The sequence below is a fragment of the Scardinius erythrophthalmus genome (assembly GCF_964197995.2).
Source record: "Scardinius erythrophthalmus genome assembly, chromosome: 11".
Classification (NCBI taxonomy): Eukaryota; Metazoa; Chordata; class Actinopteri; order Cypriniformes; family Leuciscidae; genus Scardinius; species Scardinius erythrophthalmus.
The window spans coordinates 1,867,820-1,891,795 of record NC_138231.1 but is presented as its reverse complement, the minus strand read 5'-3'; the positions used below and the strand labels follow the sequence as shown (position 1 = coordinate 1,891,795).

At 38.4% G+C, this 23,976-nt stretch overlaps 2 protein-coding genes across 2 annotated transcripts in view; both read right to left on the bottom strand.

Annotated features, from left to right (window-relative positions):
• The window catches only part of LOC308698321 (E3 ubiquitin-protein ligase pellino homolog 2), a 16,433-nt gene extending 5,279 nt beyond the window's left edge, over nt 1–11,154 (bottom strand). Inside the window, exons 1-5 of the mRNA XM_081378296.1 lie at nt 10,874–11,154; nt 4,599–4,728; nt 4,420–4,521; nt 3,881–4,078; nt 2,526–2,711 (exon numbers count right to left, since the gene is read on the bottom strand). Of these exons, the coding sequence (XP_081234422.1) occupies nt 2,526–2,711; nt 3,881–4,078; nt 4,420–4,521; nt 4,599–4,728; nt 10,874–10,947 (690 nt within the window). The 5' untranslated portion in view covers nt 10,948–11,154. The remainder of the gene's footprint in view (nt 1–2,525; nt 2,712–3,880; nt 4,079–4,419; nt 4,522–4,598; nt 4,729–10,873) is intronic.
• Nucleotides 11,155–21,889: 10,735 nt separating this feature from the next.
• On the bottom strand, nt 21,890–23,120 carry arf6a (ADP-ribosylation factor 6a). Its single transcript, XM_081378230.1, has 2 exons — nt 22,995–23,120; nt 21,890–22,885 (listed from the first exon to the last, which is right to left on the bottom strand). The coding sequence occupies exon 2, from the start codon at nt 22,553–22,555 to the stop codon at nt 22,028–22,030; it is 528 nt and encodes a 175-aa protein (XP_081234356.1). The 5' UTR covers nt 22,556–22,885; nt 22,995–23,120; the 3' UTR covers nt 21,890–22,027.
• Between the last annotated feature and the right edge of the window lie 856 nt (nt 23,121–23,976).

Below are 23,976 nucleotides of genomic sequence, written 5' to 3'. Positions count from 1 at the left end.
ACCCCTAGAGTCGCTGTGGAATACTTGCACTGTCGTAAATTCAGTCACAACACAGCAATCAGAGGAAGACGCGCTGAAAACTGTAATGCTGTTCTCTTCCTTCATAACTCATACTGAGAAGGTGTGAGTTGCAGTGGAATTTGTGACTGTTTCACCTGTTCAACCATATCAAAGTTTCGTAATTAGTAAGTCCGTGCTTTTTTTCTTATGTGCTGAAGGGCCGCTGTGCCTTGGTGAAACGTGTTTGTATGTGAAGAGGTCTTTTCCAAAACGCAATAAACATAAAAAAGCTGCCTCAGAGAACCAGCAAAAGTAATAATTATGAATATGTAAAATATTGAAATAAGACATTTTAGTTGTTTATTAATTTCTGTGTCGGCTGCAAAGATGAAGTTGACGATTGACTCGTGATCTTTGCAGTAGGCTAGTGAACGCACCGGAGAAATGCACATTTATTAGGCTACATAGTTTTATTTTGTTTTGGATGGTTTTGTTTAGAATCAGCTTTCTGTAAATATATTTCACATTTTTTAGGCCTGTGTGAGGCGAGGCTACGGTTCGGTTCATGATGATCTCCAGTTCAGTGATTGCTAGCCTATACTTTTTATGTAAATCCAGGAAATTGGTTAATTTATTAAAATTAAGATACAATTAATACAAAACGAAATTCGTTTTAAAGAAAGGCTTTGTGCTTTCTGTTTTGAGGTCTCTGTGAAAGTTTGAAAGTCTTATGCGCTTTCAGAGCTCTTTCACTTGCGTTTCAAGTGCTCACAGAAGAGATGGGTTTTCAGCTGGGGGTAGACTAGAGAGTTGAAGACTGAAAGAAAATGAAAAATACAATCCAAGATAGGCTAATTACCTTGAGTCAAAAATAACACTGAATAACAGCAGAACTGGTGTATTTAGAAAAACCACTTGCGCGCTCTCGCCGCGTCCACTAACTGACCGCTTGTCCTGTTTGTGATCTGAATCTCCTAGTATTTATATCTTTCGACAGTTGCTGTCTCGGCGAGCAATTAAGCAAATACAGCGAAAATGGCCCAAATCGAAACTAGCTGCTAGCAGGCAATATTTCAGTGCAATTAAACTGCAATAATAATTTTCACTCGCGGCTGTTATTTAAGTTATAACGCGTCTAGATAAAATACGGATTTGTGAGAAGGTAAAAATTAAAAATAAGCAGAGAATCGAAGATAGGCTTACCTTGAGTCAAATGATAGTTTGTGATAGTTTGTAAATTGTGCTCGTTTACACTATTTACAACCTCTAGGCTTATTTATGTCCTGATAATTGTGTGAGATATTGACAACTGTTCTCATGATAATCGCAGGAATCAACTTCAACAGCGTCGTTTCCAAAAAAGAGATTTACTTAGGCTACTAGTCCATCAACAAGATCGCCAGGTCAGCATCGCTGTTGCATCCAGTGCTGCTCTTTAGCTCGCGCCAACGAGTGAAAGCCTGACCGAGTGGGACTATGGACTCTTGTCCGGTACCTCACACAGTCAGATTCTCTCTTCCTTTTCCTACACTCTTCCGACTGCGCTTTCTTTGTTTTTTTCCATCGTCGAGTCTTCCAAGAATCACGTCTGAAATGCGCGCAAGTGTCTTCGTGCTTCATGTTGTTGTTGATGTGTGTGACATCGTTGCCGTAAAGCAAGTCGTGTTCTCGCGAGATTTGTCGGGGGCGCCTCTCTCAAACTTGCATTGCTGGTTTTTCCAGAGGCGTCCCCCCCCCGAGCTTTACTACCAGGATTATTCGCCCTACTAGGAGTTTGTTTACCACCGAAATGACTTTGAAGCTGTAATATTAAGGTACAATTCTTGCATAGTGCAGCTTTAAAGATTATGTCCCCTGTATCTGGATTAGGGATGTGACGGTGAGGATATTTTCCCACCGGTTAATCGAAGTGTGACAACATCGGTAATACTGGTATCACCGGCGGGGCTTTTAAATCGCTAAATTGAAAGTAAAACTAAAATATGCACGTCCGCACAGGCATTCATAATGGTGTGGAGCAGAGCGAGCATTTTCAGTTCATTTCTATGGTAGGTATGGTAGTATTGACGCTAATTTGAAAGCGAAACTAAAATGCACACGGACATTCATAATGGTGCGCGTCCACGGGCGCGGATGCCAGTGCGCATTTTAGTTTCGCTTTCAAATTAGCATCAATTGGGGGGCGGATTGCTTGAATCGTAAGTTCATTAGCCTATTATTCTTAATGAAAAACACAACAACAATACAGTACAATGACAAATTTGCTTAAATAGGTGCTTTGACACCAAATATCTTGCCATCTTGTGAACTCTCGTTCAGCTCACGATTCATTAAGCAGACACGTTCAGTTTTTAATTGTATCTGTTCTCTAACTGAACTAAATGACTTTATTACAAAAATTAAAATTAAAATTGACGGTGGGGGGCGGTGCCACAGTGATGTAACCGGTGTTGATTCTGAACACTGCTAAGACCAGCAACACTGACTATCGTAGCAATCCTAATCTGGATGTGTGTGACATTCACCAGAGGTCCGCGTATGGGTCCGGATCGGGTCTCTCTGAGGGCGTACACGTCTCCACACACCGAGATCTCTCTCCACATGCCCTGCTTCGGCTCTTCTGGGAAACCCAGCGGATGCATCACCAGCACGCCATTGGTCGTCAGGCCGTCCATGTGACCATCCGGATTCTTCCATTTAGTTGCTTTCTCCTGCATGAGAGATGCATTTACACTAGGAATGATATGTGAAATGATATGATAAATTAATTTTGCGTCTTTACACAGCTGGGTTAAGGCCTCAGACCCTGGAATCAAAGTATACAACTGTAAAAGTGTCCATGCATTCATGCCACCATGCAACATTGGAATGTTGTAATTTGTAGAAGTGTATGTGGAATATGATTGTTTTTAATGTATGTTTGTGATGTGATGCCACTGCCCTAATATAATAACCTCTTGTGGGATTAATAAAGTGGTTAACTTAAATGCCACTTTTAAAGTGCTTCTGTGCCACCTTTGCAATGCAAAAATGGATTAAAGCATAATGCGCCACTGCCTAATGCATGTAAAAAAACTTTGATACCGATATGGTGGCTGATATATTGTGCATCCCTAATTTTTAGGGATTTTTTGTTTGTTTTTAAAGTCGCAATGAAACTTAAGTAGCGACTAGGGATGAACGATATATATCGCTACGATATCTAAATCCGCCGATATATGTTAATTTATAATGTTATCATTGGCGGCCTGATAAGAAAATTTGGCCGATATATTAAAGCCAATAAATAATAGATTATTTCCTTCAGCTGAGACACTTCAGATGCGACTGTTCAACATGATGGTTTTTAATTGTTTGAAATATGATTGAAAAAAAGGAAAATACAGTTTAGTGCAACATGTGCAGGGCAAGTCTGTCATATAAGCTACATAAAATTATAATAAAAACATTATAATTGTGTGTTTGGGACGTGGCTTTTAATGCTGAGACTTTTGTTTTGTAATCAGGCAAAAATTATATAAAAATTTGGATTTAGATTCATCAGCTAATATATCGGTATAGGCTGATATATGTTCATTTTTAATGTTATCGTTTTTGGCCTGATAAGAAAATTTGGCCGATATACTAAAGCCGATTAATAGTGATAATAATAATTAATTATTATTATAATTAATAATTAATGGTGAGACTTGTTTTTGTAATCAGGCTCTCAAAAATTACATAAAAATTGGGATTTAGATTAATCGGCCAATATATCGGTTATCAGCATTCGATTATAAAGAATTATCGGTTATCGGTATCGGCCAAATTTTTATTTCCTACTAAAAATGATGATCCTGTACAGTGTTATTCTGCAATGTTTCCCAGGACAAACACCCACCCCGAGGAAGATGTTCTTGGAGGAGTCGAAGCCGGCGGCGTAGATGCGCGCGGTGAACGGCGGGTTGCGGTCGCAGACGATCCTGCAGGCGAAGCGTGAGATGGTGCTGGGAGCCGAAGACGAGTCCTCGCTCTCCTTGGACCCTCCCGGCGTATCCGTCACCACGAAGTCTATAGGGCTCTCCGTCGAGCGCCCGATCTGCACACGGCATTATGGGACACATCAGTCTCAGAGTCCAACACAAGCAAGAACGAGGACGTAACTAGGGTTGGGGATCGTATGATTCCGATTCTTATCGATTCCAATAAGGTGAAAAAAAAAACTAAAAAATATATCATTTACATTTAGTCTTATTGCAAAACACTCAATTGCATCTGAATATCATGAACAAAAATCGACAAGCTAAAGAACACTTACACAAGGAGCGTTTGCCTGCTGTTTAAGAATACCACAGAAAAACAACTAGCCAAACTAATATACATTTCAAGCATTTATAAAGACAAGCAAACACTCAGTGAAGGTTCTCATGCTGGACTCACCTGGAACATGTCGGTGTCATTATCGTGGCAGTACTCCACCACCACGGTCTGGCTCCTGGAGAGGGTGAAGGAGATGCTGTGCTGCCCCCTGCTGTTCACCACCTGCAAACAAAGGTCAGGCACTCTCACTATCCCACAATGCACTGCACTGCACCTGCGATGTGCTGAATGAAACGCACCTTGCTGTCGTGAGGGTTGCTGAGGACGTGCACCGCGCTCGGCTTGACGCCGTTAGCCTTCGCTCTCCTGTAAAGAGCAAAGCGGCTCCTCTTACGACCCCGGTCTCCTCCTGGCAGAGAGCCATTATACCTACAGAAACACATGTTCTTCAGCATCTTCAGTATTCATTACTGCAGTGAGCTCATTGTTACTGCATTAAATTATTACATTGTTTAAATTAATATCTTTTTCGCTAACTGTGATTTTGTACATGTACATTTCTGAAATGCATAACTTGCATAACAGTTTCCTCTGATAACAGATCACTGTGAATTGTAATGTGGACTCATGGATTTTCTAAAGCTGCTTTGATATGATGCGTGTTGTGAAAAACGCTATACAAATAAATGTGAATTTAATTTAATCTTATCTCACAGTCTGAGTAACTGTTACAATAACTGCTTATATCTAAAGATGTTTTACTGGTAAAGTCAACACAAATAGTCATCTAATGTGAAATAACACTAAGGATTAGTTATTTAAGGATTAGTTCACTTCAGAATTTCCTGATAATTCACTCCCCCCCTCGTCCTCCAAGATGTCGTAAAAGAAATGAAGGTTTTTTAGGAAAACATTCCAGGATTGGATTAATTTCAGTTTCAGTGCAGCTTCAAAGTCTCGACACGATCCCAGCCGAAGAATAAGACTCTTATCTAGACAAACCAGCGGTATTTTTATATAAAAAAAAAAAAAAAAACATTCATATATGCTCGTTGAAAGGTTACGCGTGTTCCAGTTCAGAAATGTAGAGTAGGGCGAAAAACTCCATCTGATTTTCTCCACCAACTTCAAAATCGGTCAACATCGCTGTTTTACCTTTTATTTATTTTTATTTTTTTGTAAATGGCATTTGACTCAGTCTTTGCACGTTGGCTTTGTAAACACTGGGTCTGTTCTTACGCCTAGGTCACGCTTGACCTTTCAACCTGATTACACTCTAAAAAATGCTGGGTTGTTTTAACACATAGCACATTGGGTTAATTTTTTTAATTACCTTTTTGACCCAATGTTTAGGTTTTTCCATATTTGACCCAAAATTGGGTTAAAACAACATTTTTCGAGCGTACGTAATGTGTGTCGCATCACAGCAAGTGCAAGACCAGCATTTGTGGTTACAAAGTATATAAATGTTTATTTTGTTGTAAAATGTCCGCTGGTTTGTCTAGATGAGACTCTTATTCCTCGGCTGGATGGTGTCGAGACTTTGAAGCTGCACCGAAACTCACATCTGGACCTTCGACCCGTTGGACCCCATTGAAGACACTATATGGAGAAAACTATTTCCTCAAAAACCTTCATTTCTTTTCCACTAAGACAGAAAGACATGAACATCTTGGATGAGTAAATTATCAGGAGATTTTAATACTGAAGTGAACTAGGCTATATGTAACATCACATTATTCAATTTAAAGATAGTAAATAATGTTCATAACATTAACAGCAACAAAAATCAAATTTATTTGACATTTTCTAAATTAGAAATAGTTAATTGGAAAATATATCAATATGCAACATGCAATAATATGAACATGATAAAAAATATAAATCTGTAAAATAAACAGAGTTAAACTTATAGATTCTGTAATTAATTTTTTTTTCCACAAATAAAGGCATAGATAACTATAGATAAAAGTACTGAAGATAGTGGAGATAGTGAAGATACTGAAGACAGATAGTGCTAATTTCTCATATTGACTGACATAAATTAGAGCTGCATGATTCTGGATAAATACAGAATCAAATAGAGATTGCTATTCTCACACAATTCTAAACACACAACTAAACAAATAACATGTAATTTACTAAAGGTTCTAACTAAATGTTAACTGCTGCAGTGCGGCCTATTTAAAATGTTTAATTAAATGGAATTAATTATTTATCAAAAATCAGTTTGAATGAATGATTCAATGATTCGTTCATAAAGACTTCACTTGTTTTATTTCTGGATCAATCAGCGTTTTTAACGAATCTCTTGAATGAATGATTTAATGACTCACTCATAAAGAATTCACTTTTTTATTCCTGGATGAATCAGTGTTTTTGAACAAATCTCTTGAATGAATGATTCACTGACTCACTCAAAGAATTCATTTGTTTCATTACTGGATGAATCAGTGTTTTTGAACAAATCTCTTGAATGAATGATTCAATGACTCACTCAAAGAATTCATTTGTTTCATTACTAGATGAATCAGTGTTTTTGAACGAATCTCTTGAATGAATGATTCAATGACTCACTGATAAAGAATTCACTTTTTTATTACTGGATGAATCAGTGTTTTTGAACGAATCTCTTGAATGAATGATTCAATGACTCACTCATAAAGAATTCACTTTTTTATTACTGGATGAATCAGTGTTTTTGAACAAATCTCTTGAATGAATGATTCAATGACTCACTCAAAGAATTCATTTGTTTCATTACTGGATGAATCAGTGTTTTTGAACGAATCTCTTGAATGAATGATTCAATGACTCACTCAAAGAATTCATTTGTTTCATTACTGGATGAATCAGTGTTTTTGAACGAATCTCTTGAATGAATGATTCAATGACTCAATCATAAAGAATTCACTTTTTTATTCATGGATCTATCAGCGTTTTTGACCAAATCTCTTGAATGAATGATTCAATGACTAATACATTTTTAACAGTCACTTGTTGCCACCTACTGGTGTAACGACGTTACTCACACATTATTTCAACTTAGTTATAAAATAATCATGTTTAACAGCAGAACTCGTGGTAAAAAACTATATAACCCATGATGCCGTACAGAAAATCCACCAATCAAAGAGTCGAAACAATGTAAGCGGGTCGATCTCCCTACAATCTCAAAATACTTCAATATTTTAATATATATGCATACTTAGAAATAAACATAAAATCTATTGTTTCTATATATATACACTCAAGCACAGAAAACTCAAGAGTTTAGTCAAGAGATTTGAGGATATTCAGAGGCATGTGACGTCCATAATAAGCTAATTACCGACTCAGATCTAACACTAACCTCAGTATGAGCCATCAGAAGAGAAAGGCGCTTTTGTTGAGACTCGAGGAAAGAACGAGGCGAGTTGCGTGTCAATGGCACAGCTGGGCTCAGGCTCCGAGTGTGTGTGATACTGACACGCGCTTACATAAACACAGCATCTCAGGGCTCATGAACGGATGAATATTCAAATATGGCATAGATGTTGCTGGAGCATCATAACACTGAGTCTGAGTGTGTGTGTGTGTGTGTGTGTGTGTGTGCGTGTGTGTGTGCGCAGAGGTCAAAGTGCTGCTTCAGCAATGAGACAGCAGAGACTGCATTCGCATGAATGCATGCAAACACACACACACACACACACACACACACACACACACACACACACGCACAAGCACACACGCACACACACACACACACACACACACACACACACGCACAAGCACACACACACATGTACGCGCACACACACACACACACACACACACACACACAGACGCACAGACTCACACTCACTCACTCACACACACACACACACACACACACACTCACACAAACTCACTCACAATGAAATATTTAAACGCTTATTTTTCCTCTATATAGTCGCATGCTACCCTGACTTTCATTGTGTTGTTAAAAATAAATTATACTTTGTATAATCTTTATATTATATTCCCGCAGAGAATATTTACTCGCGCAATTTCTGTCAAAACACGAAGGCGATTTTGAGACACTGGATATTTTGCTAATAAAGAAAAAAAATATATTTGATTAGTCTCTCTGTATCCTCTCAGTGAGTGTGTGCATGTGCAGGAAGATGTGTGGACGAGAAACTTCTGGAAAACCTGAAGTTTTAAAATAAAAACAATTCAAATTCATTAATTTCTCAGTAAAGCACTCAGTAAACTCTTCTCGCGCGTCGGTCAAATGGCAGAAATATTTTTTTTTTATTTCAATGAAAGTTATGTACTAGATTTAAGAGATTTAAGTTCTATAATGTCTTTTATTCAATATTTTGTATTTTTAGGGGATTTTATGGTACTAAATTATATTTACGCTGTATTTATAATGCATTTATTCACTTTTTGAGCATAGACCTGAAAATAAATGTCCAACTTAAACTGTGGAAAATCTTGAACGCTTTAGAGCGACAGACTGAAGGTTGATCTCTGTTCAAAGACGACACTTGGCAGATTATTGCTGAAGTGAAAAAAGTTGTAAAAAGTTAACTTAAAAAAAGTTACAGAATTTTATGTTTATTGTTATGAAAAATGCACAAAAATAATATTTTACATTTTTATATGAAATACATAAATTTGTTTTACTATTTATTAGTTTTACTCTAAAACTGCACTAAAATCAAAGCCATAAATCTAAACAAGTTGTGTTCCACATGTGAGGTTGATATCTCCATAAATGATCTTTCAGTGAGAGTGTGTTCGGCTGCAGTACCAAACGCTTCCACTAGAGGAAACTCGTCTCCATTCATTTCCAATGCGCTCATTTATGACCGCGAGGAGACCCGTTTAACCTGTTCGAATCATGTCCATGATTTATTTTTTTATTTTTTTGTTCACACAGCAAGTGCCAAAACCTTTACCAAGTTTCGTACCATTCCAATAAAGAAAAACATTTCTAAAAAATAATTCTAACATTATTCAGTCAAAAATGACTGAAGAGCACCAGAGGGTTAAAACAAGAACAACGAATGACAATAAAAAGCAGCACAACAACACAATCCCTCGTGGATGTAGACCAGAGCAGCATTATGAAGTTACAGTAGCTTCCTTACACAGATCTGCTCTTGAAATGCAGATTATTGTTCCTGTTTATGACCGTGAAGCTGCTTTGAAACAAAGCGCTGTGGAAATAAAGCTGTCATGATTTCTCTCATGTGAGGAAGGTGAAGGTGAAGCATGATGAAGCAGCGAGTCTGGATAAAAGAGGAGTTCCTGCCCTGCACAAGCACTTCCTGGTATCACACACACACACACACACACACACACACACACACACACACTTGTAGGCGGAAACATTTTACGCTCTCATTTCCTGAGTGGATTATGTCACGCGCTCTCAGCCTTGCTCACTGTGTTAATAACACTGATGGACTGATTTATCAACCGTTGATGGATATTTCCATCAAGCAAAACAACTCCTTTTGTGTCCTGATGCATAAATGCGACAATTCGGAGATAAACTGCTTAATTTACAGAATCTATGCATGTCAAATCTGCTTTATTTCTACAGCACTACAGAATCAATGCTGCAAACTACATCAAATATCAAAATAATTTAGATTCAGATCAATAATGTTACTGGATATTAAGTGTATTTTAAACATGTTTGCATATAGTGCATTTGTCAAAATTTCCTATAGACTTTATTTACGATCATCAAAAGTTTTTTATGTGTATATCGGCAGCATCGTTCTGTAAATATCGGTCGAGAACTAGTTAATAATAACTTCATTAACAGGTTCACTGCCCTCCTTTCTGAACAGTTCATCAGCAGCATAACGGAGCCGCAACAATACAATAATTCATTTGTAATAGGCTAATGTAAATGTGATGTACACGTCAGTTTGTTTTAATAACAACATAAATCGCAGTATAAGTCAGATCGAATCAGAACTATCACACAGTGAAGCAACAATGTTGCCAAATTGTAACAAATTCATTTAAATGTTGCCACATCATACAATGTAAAAAACGTTGGGTTATTTTTAACCCAACCGTTGGGTTACACATATTGGGTCACTATGTTGGGTTATATTTGCGTAATTTCTAGTAATAATAACCCGGCTGTTGGGTTAAATATGTATGTTGTATGTACACTTGTGTATTTTTAACTTATGTAGCCTACACAATTATGCAAGCTATATTTACATTAAATGCTAGACTCCCCAATATTTAGTTTGTAATTCAAAAAATATATATCTGTTGAGACATAAGCCTATTTATCGTTTTATACAAATAAACAATCTGCATTTCGAAACAAAGTGTATTTTATTTATTAAAGTAATGTCATAAATAAAAACAAATAGTTGAGTTAACTGTTGGGTTGCCTTTAACCCAGTGCATTGGGTTAAAATGACCCACAGTTGGGAAGGCTCTGCTATACCAGCCCATAGTTGGGTTACTCGTTGGGTTATTTTTAAACCCTACATTGTGAGTCACAATTCCGGCGCCGCTGTAGTAAATGCGCTTCATCATCATCATCATCATCATCACCACCACCACTCACCCGAGAATCACCAGCTCGCCGTATTTCACCGGATCTTTTGAGCGGGCATGTTCGTGCTGGTTCGGCTGCAACATGGGACTGGACACACTGTTCCTCTAGTCACACACACACTCTCGGTGTCACAGAACCGGGTCGAGCCGCGCGAGTCAGCAGAACCGATCAAGCGTTGGCGAGAAGCGTCGGGTTTACACGGAACGCGCGCGGGAATCGCGTCTCGAGCGCATGGCTCTTCGCTGGATCATAGCGCGTGAAGAACCCGGAGCGAATCCGTTCATCTGGTCCAGAAGCGGCGGAGTGGCGCGAGCCATATGTGAGGCGCGCGGGGGGGACGCGCGATGCCAACGCGCGCTTTATAAACGCCAACCTGGTCCTAGATCACTGACTCTGTGATATTTGTTCGGATAGTGTGTGTGATCGACATTAGAGAAGGATTAAGGTGAAGTTTTGAGCGTTCATTCATAAATCTGTGAGGCGCGCGCACCCCTCGGCGTTGCGCGCAATGACGTGTCCCGGATTGCCTTTGAGCATTACGTCACTGTAAAATAGAGTAAGAATGTGTCTGATGATTGTGAAGTCTGGCATAAGCCAATATCGTGGATCATAGAGGAGAAACTCAATATCGTTTAAGAACTATGTTTTAATAGTCGAGCACATCGAACAAACACTGCAAATGTAATAGCCTATCATATAATTATTAATATTACAGAGGAAATTACTGTAAACCACTTGTTTATTTCATAAAGGATTATTTTTTAATGTAATTTTTTATTATTTTTATTGTTTGCATCATTTGGTTTCGTTGTAGGCAACAGAGCATTTTTCTTTGTGGTTTTGATTTTAATTTCTGTATCATAATAGACTACATAAAATAACATTTATTATAAATACTAACTAATACTATAAATATCACTTTTTTGGGGGGCTATTCTCACTATTTAAATAAAGTCCAATCCTAAAGTGGTCATTAATATAATACATGAAGTGGTTGTAACTACATTTTGAGTATTATTAACTTAAAAAGATTAAGCACAAAGCTGAAATACATACACATCGATTATGTGTGAAGCATCGGAACTTATTGAAATCAATAATACTATATTAAGAATATATTTTGAATATAATGTTTTTGTATGTTTTTGCGTAAAAAGTCACTGTTTGGGAGATTCATGTTCAGATATTTCATATTTATGTGAGTGTTATCTTCAGGTCTGGATTTGAATGAGTGACTAAGCGTTTATGATTGTTATAGCATGTGTTCAGCATTCCTGCAACAGGAAGGAAGGAAACTGAGCTCAGTGATTTCCTCTTTCCCAGGGATTGTTTGTGGGAAAGAGAACAGAATAATAATAATAATAATAATAATAATAGCAGCTCTGAGAACAGAATTATGAAACAGACACACAAGATGACAGTAAATATGAGTTTATCAATATAGCCTGTGGCAGTTTATGTTAGTGATCTTAACAACCCGAACTCTAAGACATGAATGATTCCTCAAATCATGTGACTTTCACTTTAACTAATAATTAAACTAAAATATAAAATAAAAATCTTTTTGCAACTTGAAATAGAAATAGTAAAAGTTGCTAAGGCAAGATTTCGTGATGTAACGATGTACTAAAACTCAAACAAAAAGTATTAATAGATGTTTACAAAAAACACAAACTGATAAAAATTAAATAACTAAAATGGAAAATGGAAAATTAAACTGAATTCAAAATATTAAATATAGCTGCGAGCAGCGATTACGGGCCCAAGCCGATGGCACCGCAACCCCGGTGCCTTTACCTAAAGGCACCGGGGTGGCGGTACCGCCGGCTTTGGCCCTTCATCGCTGCTCGCAGCTATATTTATATATATATATATACATACACATGGCTATAATGAACAGGCTGCGATGTCAAGATTGCAATGCTGGAATGTGTGTGTGTGTGTGTGTGTGTGTGTGTGTGTGTGTGTGTGTGTGTGTGTGTGTGTGTGTGTGTGTGTGTGTGTGTGTGTGTGTGTGTGTGTTTTTCTATCCCGGTGGGGACTTCAACCTGAATGCACACAGACTCATGGGGACTCGTGTCACAGTGGGGACCTAAATAGAGGTCCCCATGGGTAAACAAGCTTAGAAATCATACACAATGAGTCTTTTTGGAAATGTAAAAATGCAGAAAGTTTTCTGTAATGGGTAGGTTTAGGGGTAGGGTTAGTGTGAGGAGATAGAATATACAGTTTGTAAAGTATAAAAACCATTAAGTCTATGGAGAGTCCCCACAAAGATAGTAAACCGTGTGTGTGTGTGTGTGTGTGTGTGGCGTGGGCGCGATGGAACAGTGGACACATAAAAACATACGTCATTATACAGGAGCACATTCAAACTGCAAAGTGTTAACTTATATTTGTGTACTGTCGCAATAAGACACAACATTGTGCTTTTGTAAAATAATTTCAAGCAATCCACCCCCCGAAAGGCGCTAATTTTAAAATTAAACTAAAATGCTCATGGCTGCACGGGCATTCATGGTGCGCATCCACGACAAGGAACGAGCAGAACAAAGTGGACGTTTTTCAGTTTATTCCTACTTCCATAGGAATTCATTTGAAACGCCCGCTCAACCGCTCACCCTGTGGTCTGTGTGAGTCCTAATGCCCCAGTGTAGTGACGGGGACACTATACTGCCAAAAGAGCACCGTCCTTCGGATTAGACGTTAAACCGAGGTCCTGACTCTCTGTGGTCATTAAAAATTCCAGGATGTCCTTCGAAAAAGAGTTGGGGTGTAACCCCGGCATCCTGGCCAAATTTGCCCCTTGGCCTCTATCCATCATGGCCTCCTAATCATCCCCATCAGGGCCGGCCCGAGGCATAAGCGAACTAAGCGGCTGCTTGGGGCCCCCTCGCCACCAGGGGGCCCCCAAGCGAGTTTTTTTTTTTTTTTTTTTACATATTAATTAAATTAAACAAGTGACATAAATTAATGAATGAATTAATAATTCAAGACAAGAAAATTCTGATTTCATGATCAATATACCTGCCTACAACTGCTGCTGTGTCTGCCAGTGTTTGAGTCATATGCGCATAACCTTGCGTGCATAGAAAATTCGTGCGCAAAGTCACGGTAATGTTAAGCCATTTCACACAAATTTGATTTGATCAATGATTTATCCTTTAAATTTAATGATATTCAGAACAGAACAAGAATAAAAAAAAATAACTATAAACAAGCCAAAACGAAATCATTTAAAGCGAAAGTGAAAGCGGATCTCTCTCACTAGAATCAAAATGTTTCAACATTCGCTATGGATTTGGATGGTAAACTATTCTTTATTATAGGCTTATTTGTACTTCACCCACGTTCCAATATCGAGGGAAAAAATCATTCTCTTCACATGCGCAAAAATGTGCTTGAAATCCAATATCGAGGGAAAAAATCATTCTCTTATGCGCAAAAATGTGCTTGGAAACATCACAGTGGAGCGGTGCTTAGGCTACGCAGCGCTGAATGGGACGAATTGTAGGCTACTACTGACTATTTAAAAAGAGCAGTGTAATTTGTATATGTTAGTTTGACTATTTTATTATTATATTTTATTACGGCTATAACGAACAGGCTGCGATGTCAAGATTGCAGTGCTGGAATATGTTGTGTGTGCTGCGCGCGCGCGCGGTGTGTGTGTGTGTGTGTGTGTGTGTGTGTGTGAGGCGCGGGCGCGGGCGCGATCGAACAGTGGAAACATAAACACATACTCCGTCATGTTCATATAAGACATCATTCAAACTGCAAAGGGTTGCAAAACGTTGGAGGATATTTTGCAAATATATTTTTTTAATATGTTTTTTGACAGTTTGTTTTCAGAAGTTTCAAAGAGTTAGTAAAAGAGTAAAGAAAAAATGTAAACATTTTTATTTAAGTATCTATTTTTTATTAAGTAGGCTATTTATTTTGTATTAATACATAACCTCATTGTATTAATTTATAATGTAACATTATAGAGTGGCATTGTGTCAATAATCGTCAAGCACAGGTGACTCCGCGTGGTGGGAGGGGGCCCCCAAATCAAATTCTGCTTAGGGCCCCCAAAAGGCTCGGGCCGGCACTGATCCCCATGTACTGATATACTGATTGGCTTCATCACTGTCTCCTCTCCACCAGTAAGCTGGTGTGTGGTGGGCGTTCTGGCGCAATATGGCTGCCGTCGCATCATCCAAGTGGATGCTGCACATTGGTGGTGGTTGAGGAGATTCCCCCCATCTATGTAAAGCGCTTTGAGGTCTCAGAAAAAGCGCTATATAAATGTAACAAATTATTATTATTATTATCAACCACTATCAATGTCAGTGCGGACGAAAATATTGTACTTTCGTTTTTAAGTTTGCGATTCAAAAGCCCCCAGCGGTGTCACACGTCGATTAACCGGTGGTAAAATATTCTCACCGTCACATACCTAGTATATTTTTATGTAAATACAATAGGCCTACCTGATTTTGAACACAAGAGGGCAGTATAGCCCTATGAATGACTTGACTTTTATGAGACTAAATGGTACAATTACTATTTTTAAACTTATAAATAATTATTAAATTAAAAAAAAGAATAAAATGAGTTTGGTTGTGATATTTGTATACTTTTATAGAAATAAATGGTGTATAATTACATTTTTAGAAGATGAGGCTTTTAGTGTTTAATTTTTGTACATTACTTCAGTCCTTCACTATAGCAAAACCATTTGAGATGTTTAATATCCGTTCACAATTTAGCATCTTTAATGTATTTTCATCATTTTGAAAAAGTTTGGTGTGAAAAAAATAAGCCAGTTTGGAAGAGTAGCTAAAAACTCAGAGTCTGAAATATCCCAAAAATCCACATTCAAACCAAAAATATCTGACTTTCTTTTGCTCTGAGCTAATGACTGTTAATTAGAAAGTTGTCCGGCTCGGTGAGACCAATATATATACTCATGTTTGTAACTGTTGGTAAAACTAACCCCCCCACTTTTGTCAAAAGCATGTTGAAAGTGACACACTTCCTGCTGCCAGTTGGTGGCGCTATAACTTTGACTCACAATAGTTACATCCATCTGATCGGCCTCTTATCACAAACACACTGCTGAAGTTTCATCAAGATCAGTTAATGTATGCAGAAGTTATAACACTTCGTGTCTCTCTTTTCTCGCCATAAATTCATTTCCTCGCCACGGCCAAACCGTTCAAGATATCAAAAATCCGTCCGCAATTTAGCATCCTCAATGCCTTGACTTCACGCTGACCGAGTTTGGAGGCGAATCGATGTATTTCCTAGGAGGAGTACATTAAATTCCACAGCAAGCGTTTCCAAACAACCCTAAATAGCCGACTTCCTGTTGGGCTGGCGTAAAACTTAGAGCACGAAAGTTGTTCGGCCCAATGAGATCTATATGTGTACCGAGTTTCAAATTAATTCATGCAAGTGTGTTTGATATATGGACCAAGTTTTAGAACCCCGTTCAAGGGGGCGCTGTCGAGCCCCCCTGCCACGCCCGGCTACCAGATTCAGCCCCGCCCTGATGGCCGCGGGTTCTGACCTGTGTGCAAAGTTTCAAGAGTTTTCAAGCACGTTTAGGGACCCAAAAGCCCCAGAAACCTTGAAAAACAAATGAAAAAGTAAAATCTCACTCAACTGACAAATCACCCCCACCCCTCACACACTCAGAGACAGAGAGAGAGAGAAAATGCTCCAAAAAAATCACATTCAAACCAAAATATCTGACTTTCTGTTGCTTTGAGCTATTAAGTGTAAATTAGAAAGTTGTCCGGCTCGATGAGAACAATATATATACCGATTTTGGTGATTCTAGGCAAAACTAAGGCCCCATTTTTGACTAAAGGTGGCGCTACTGAGCCATTCCACCACGCCCGTTTTTGAAACTTTGCACATGTCTACAGGCTAATAAGTGTGATGTGTCTGTTGAGTTTCATGCAATTTCAAGTATGTTAAGAGTCTCAAAAGCATCAAAAAAGAATAATAAAGTTTGATGCGTTGCCATGGCAACAGTATCTAAGATATCAATAATCCTTTCACAGGTCTACATCTGCCGTGTGTCTACATTATACACATAAAGTTTGAAGCAAATCGGGTAAAAATAAGAGAGTGATTTCAAAGCATTTTGAAAGTGACACACTTCCTGCTGCCAGTTGGTGGCGCTATAACTTTGACTCACAATAGTCACATCCTTGTGTTCGGCCTCTTACAACGAACACACTGCTGAAGTTTCATCAAGATCAGTTAATGTATGCAGAAGTTATAACACACTTCCTGTGTCCCATTATTCGCCATAAATTCGTTTCCTCGCCACGGCCAAACCGTTCGAGATATCAAAAATCCGTCCGCAATTTATCATCCTCAATGTCTTGACTTCATGCACACCGAGTTTGGAGGCGAATGGATGAATTTCCTAGGAGGAGTATTTCACATTCCATTGTATGCATTTTCCAAACAACGTATAATAACCGACTTCCTGTTGGGCTGGTGTAAAACTTAGAGCACGAAAGTTGTTCGGCCCGATGAGATCTATATGTGTACTGAGTTTCATATTATTACATGCAAGCGTGTTTGATTTATGGACCAATTTTTCCGACATAATTCCAGGGGGCGCTGTCGAGCCCCCGTGCCACGCCCGGGTACCAGCTTCAGTCCGGCCCTGATGGCCGCGGGTTCTGACCCGTGTGCAAAGTTCCAAGAGTTTTCGAGCATGTTAAGGGCCCCAAAAGTGCCCGAGAAGTAGAAAAAAATAATAATAATAATAATAACAAATAATCCTACCGAAAACAATAGGGCCTTCGCCCTTTCAGGGCTTGGGCCCTAATAAAAACTATATGGATGTCCTTACTAAAAAAAAAGAAAAAGAAAAGAAATGACAACAAAATGACAAAAAAATATTAAAACGGAAAATACAAAAAGTAAAACAAATTTTAAATATCAATATAAATATGGAAACAAATCTTGAATCAGAATAAGTTCCTCTTGCAGCATCTCTTCTCTTCTCTGAAGATGTGGGCGGGGCAACCTGTCACTCACATGAGATCAGCCAATAGCAAACCACAACCATCCAATCAATTCCCCACTGATCAAGCCCCGCCCACATCTGTTCTTGTTTCACTCAGATATGATTATGATATAATAAGACATTATAGAGAACAGACCAGAGAAACTTCTGTTTCATGATGACCTTACATTTTACAATCCAATTGCATGTCGTCAGCTAATGTTTTTACAGTAATACATTAAACTGACTTATAATCAATTTGAATCTCATGTACAGTAAAAATTATTTTGATGACTTAAATTAATGAAAACACTCTCGACACTTGATATGACGAATTGATAATATAATTTGTGTGTGTGTGTGAGAGTGTGTGTGAATGTGTGTGTGTGTGAGTGTGTCTGTATGTGAGTGTGTGTGTTTGTGTGTGTGTGTGAGTGAGTGTTTGTGTTTGTGTTTGTGTGTGCGTGTGTGAGTGTGTGTGTGTGTGTGTGTGTGTGTGTGTGTGTGTGTGTGTTTGTGCGTGTGTGTACGTGCGTGTGTGTGCGTGTGTGTGTGTGTGCGTGTGTGAGTGCGTGTGTGTGTGTGTGTGTGTGTGTGTGTGTGTGTGTGTGTGTGTATGCGTGAGTGTGTGTGTGTGTATGCGTGAGTGTGTGTGTGTGTGTGTATGCGTGTGTGTGTGTGTGTGTATGCGTGAGTGTGTGTGTGTGTGTGTGTGTGTGTGTGTGTGAGTGAGTGTGTGTGAGTGGGAGAAACGGAGAAACACTCCATGATTTAGTTCTATCACAGATATCGATGCTGCAGTGTTTCAGCTCGACTCAAGAAACACTAAAAAAGGCTCGGATCTGAAGTTCCCGGGATCTCTGTTTATAAGACGCAGATCAACAGCAGCGGGAGTGAAAATGAGTGAGGAAAACATCGGGAACATCCCAAACATTCCAAAAGGTTGAGTGTAAAATCCTCCCAGAAACATTCGGTAAACCAGAACGCATATTTTCTAATGCAAGAGTAACTATAACACTATAACACACACTATAGGAGGATCCGTTTCTACAGAACAGAAGATCAATCAGACAGGAGGAAGAATTAAAGGAGAGAAAAAAATTAAAAATATTGATGATGCAAAAAGGTTCTTTATGGAACATTAAAGGTTTCTGTTCATGTAGAGGACCATCCCATCATGGCATAATGTTATAGTTTTAATTAATTACTTTTAAAGTCCCCCTGAGGTGTAAATCCAGCGTTTAATGTTGTTTATGTGTCTATGTGGTGTTTTTAATCTGCTTTAAGACAAACCATGTGTAAATTCATAAGTCGACAGCATTGCTGAGTATTTCCTCCTTAAAACTGCAGTGAACCAAAGACAGTCTCAAAAACACGCTTTGAAATCGCTGGTGTTTCTGACGTCACAAACTACCTTGTAACCAATCAGATCAACGTGTGATCGTCAACCAGTGGATCTCTGAGCTGAGGGAGTGAGTGGAGGCGGGGCTCATTTGCATATTCATAGAACCGCGCATACTAAATGAGGCAAGCTATTTTTACATTCAAGCTTTTTTAAGGCATGAATAGTTTTTTTAACACTTAAATATGTCATTTTGGTGATTAAAGATGAGTTTAAGAGATAAACTACAGGGGGACTTTATGACATTTCTCCTTACAAACAGCCTTTTTGACATAAAGTGTTCTTTAAAATTAAATCAAGAACCCCATTGAACATTTTTTCTCCGCTGAAACTTCCATGACTAGACTAAAATTGAGATCATCAGGTCATAATTCACAGCAAAATCAAACCACAGTAAGAAATCATGTGTTGCATTAAGAAAATAAACCAATTAACCTTTTTGTGTGTGTGTGTGTGTGTGTGTGTGTGCACATTTTCCCCCAAGTGTATTTGAAAAATGTATCACAGTCTTAATTTTAAACTCAACATTAATTTCTTATTTTTCACTTAATTACGGGGTTAAATGTGAGCAGAACCTGTTTTCATGATGCATTAGTCAAATATGAGTTATGAAAGCATTGGCGACGTCTACCAGGAAACTGCATTTAATTCATCTTTGAGATGTTCGTTATTCAAAGATTGCGAAACATTTGACCCTGAAACACAGAAGTCATGATTAAACACATGGTTTTTGCACCGATATGAACATTTTGGCCGATACCGATAATTCTTTATATTTGAAAGCCGATAACCGATATATTAGCCAATAACTTTTTGAGAGCCTGATTACAAAAACCAAGTCTAACCATTAAAATCCCTAAAATTATACTAAAAATGTTTTGTCCAGATAGCTTAATTTTATTTTATTTTGATATTTATTCTATTTTTTTATGCAATTTTTTTTTTACCTTTAAATTACTAGATTTGATCAACAAATTATAAAATAAATAGTAATTTAAGCACATTCCTCTTATTCTTTCAACTTAAATTCAAAATAACTCACTATTTCATGCATAACCCTTTTAATTCAGCTCTAAATATCTTACATTGGGTGTGTTTGCTGACCTCTTGTGGAAAAATAAAATAATATATGATATTTCATGACTCTATATGGAGCAAATGAGCTGTTCCTCTGGGTCCTAAAGTCAGTTCACTTCAGTGTGCATTCAGATACACATTTAGACATTATAAAATATTTTTTTTGGTAATTTTTTTGGTAATTTTGAGCATTTTTAGGTTTTTCTATGTGTACTGACGCATTCCGTTCATTCCTAAGGGGTTCAAATTGACACGAGAGGGAAGGATTTGTTACTTTTTAAAATTTCAACCACAAAATTAATCCATAACATTTTTTGTGTGCATTCGTGGTTCAAGTGCGACAAAAGTCCTAGAGTCTTGGAGCCCTCCGATGAACACTAAATTTTTGCAATTTTTAGGTTTCAGGTTAAAACCATCATGTTTGATTAGTGCGAAACTGAAGGAAATAATACATTATTTATCAGCTTTAATATATCGGCCACATCTATCAGGACGATAACATTAAAAATGAACATATATCGGCCGATACGGTGGCCGATATATCGGTATATGCCTATACATCCCTATACATCCGATATATCCCTATACAAAACTAACGACATTCTGCGTGTGTTAAAGTCATTCTTGACATGACGACAATGAAACACTTCCTAAATTGTAACATTGAAACAAGCATTTCAGTAAAGCTGGTTTGAAACAACACGTATTGTGAAAATCACCATACAAACAAACTTAAACTGAATTCTGCGTTTCGAGGCACTGGCACGTTCTTCCAAGTCAAGACAATACAATCACATTATACTTGATATATATTTATATATATATACAGATTTTTATTATTTCTTCAGCATAACATAGAAGTCAAAATAATAAAACAAAGCATTAATTTATCAGGAGACATAAGAGGCTTGGTGTGATTGGTGCAGTTCAGAGAGAACCGGCACCAGAACCAGGACTGAGACCGGTTATCATAGATGGATTAGTTCAGAAAGACTTGTTTTCATTACCCATAATTCTCCTGGCTTTACATCACCAGCAGCTCAGGGGGAAAGTGTTGAAATGCAATCAAACGCTCAGCATCTTCATGGAAAACACACTGGTTCTGCTTGGTTTGGTGTTTATTTGAATGCTCTGCACTGCAGCTATTCTCCATACATTCGGTATATAAGTGATGATGGCACAGAGGTAAACAAACAAGCTGCCGTTTCAGGACTATAACAACTGGATCTTCAGACAAAAAACAAACAAAACGAAAAACAAACCTTCCCACAGCTTCTGAATTAATACTTTACGGTAGCGCCGTGCAACGATTAATCGCGATTAATCGCATCCAAAATAAAAGTTTCTGCTCACATAATATATGCGTTTAATTATTACAAACATATGTGTATATATATATATATATATATATATATATATATATATATATATATATATATATATATATATATATATATTTTACATACACACACATATTATGCAAACACAACACTTATTTCGGATGCGATTAATCGCGATTAATCGTTGCACGGCGCTACTTTACGAACATTCGAAACGTAACAGAAGGATTATACAGAGTGCTGAAAGAAAGCAAAGAACGGGCGTATGAAAAAGAAAAGAAAACTCAACGAGTTATTGATTAATTGCTTCTAAGTTTTGACTCGCATTATGATTTATAGTTGGACGTGAGCCAGGTGAGCCCTTCGTAGAGTCCGTCGCCCGTCGAAGCGCAGGACGGCTGAACGTACCAGTTGCGATCCCTGATCCGGGTCAGACCGAGTTTCTCCTGGATCTCGTGCGGTTTCATGGCGTCGGGGAGATCTTGCTTGTTTGCGAATATCAGGATAATGGCGTCGCGCATTTCGCGGTCGTTAATGATGCGATGAAGCTCCTGCCGGGCCTCGTCGATCCGGTCCCGATCTGCACAGTCCACTACGAAGATCAGTCCTTGTGTGCCGGTGTAATAGTGTCGCCACAGGGGCCGGATCTTATCCTGACCGCCAACATCCCACACGTTAAACTTCACGTTCTTATACGTCACGGTTTCCACGTTGAACCCGACGGTCGGGATGGTCGTGACCGACTGTCCCAGTTTGAGTTTGTAAAGAATCGTCGTTTTTCCTGCCGCATCGAGTCCAAGCATTAATATTCTCATCTCCTTGTTGCCAAAGATCTTGGAAAGCATCTTCCCCATTTTGTTGGCTGTGCATATATAGTATGTATGTTGCAAAAAGTGTGTTTTTTTGGTCCTGCAGCTTCACAAAAATACATATGACTCAACGCTTTTCCTTAAATAAAAAAAAAATTGGATCTAATACAGTTGGGAAATGTGAGTTTGCATTGACCAGACCTCAAAATGCATGAAGAAAACACAAAAATAGGCCTTTTCTTTCTGACTTCCTTCTTGTGTACCGACTGTCGGGTCGCCGCTCGCTCGCGCTCATTCCCTTCACACACACTTCAGATCATCAGTTCTGGTTCTGGTCCAAACAAGCCCTCTCTTCCTCTTTCCCTTCTTCTGTCCCTGAAACACAAGAGAAAGCGGATGAGAAAAGGGAGGGGTGTCCAACACAACTAACTTTACTCTCGTACGTTAGTTTCCGTACGCGTACTGAACGTGACCCCCGCTTCACCTCGTATATCGCGCGGCCCGGCTCGGTTCTCTCCGGTCCTGGTTCTCTCGGTCCCGGTCGTGTTGCTTCTCCTCTCGGTATTACCGGAAAAGGTGCGGACCCGCTTCAGCCGCTACTTCCGCTTTCTCGCTCACGCTAGTGATGTGTCGTTCGCGAACGAGCCGGCTCTAAGAGCCGATTCTTTGTAACGAACAAGAAGAGCCGAATCTTTATTTGGGACGGGACTTTATATGAATGGGCACACCATGCGGCCAATCACATGGGAGGATATATAATAAATAATAGTAACTGTGTATTTTTGTAACGAACAAATGCATGAAAAATAAGGCTTTTATGAAAACACTGAATAAAAAATTGCTTACCAACACACAAATCATTCACAATTGCTAAATTGGACTAAAATAGAAAGCTCCTAAATGAAGAGCCGGCTCTTCTAAGGGAGCCGAGCCAAAAGAGCCGAATCTTTGAAAAGAGCCGGACTTCCTATCACTAGCTCACGCGCACTGCGCCATTTGGCGTTCGCTTCCTACTATGGCGAAGGCTCTACTGATTAATATTCATGAGTCGTGTTTCGCCATTGGACGGATAGTGGCTGCGTCAGCAAATCGTAGTTAATATTCAACAGACTGGCATTTGCCATTGAATTGATTGCACATTAAAATAAGCTTGTCTGCTTGGAAAATTTCATTAATATATTTATATAAAGCAAAGTTAATATCTATTAATTACTCATTTAGGTTTCTCAGTACAGATCTAAATATATTTTATAACGCATTACACCTTATTCCGGTGCTGGTGGTAGTTGTGATTAATCACATCTAACATAAACGTTTGTGTTTATAATATATATTAATATATATTACATATACATAATTATATTCATATACATTGTGTGTGTGTGTGTGTGTGTGTGTGTGTGTGTGTGTGTGTGTGTGTGTGTGTGTATAAATATATTTTGTGTTCAGTTATTTCACATTAATGG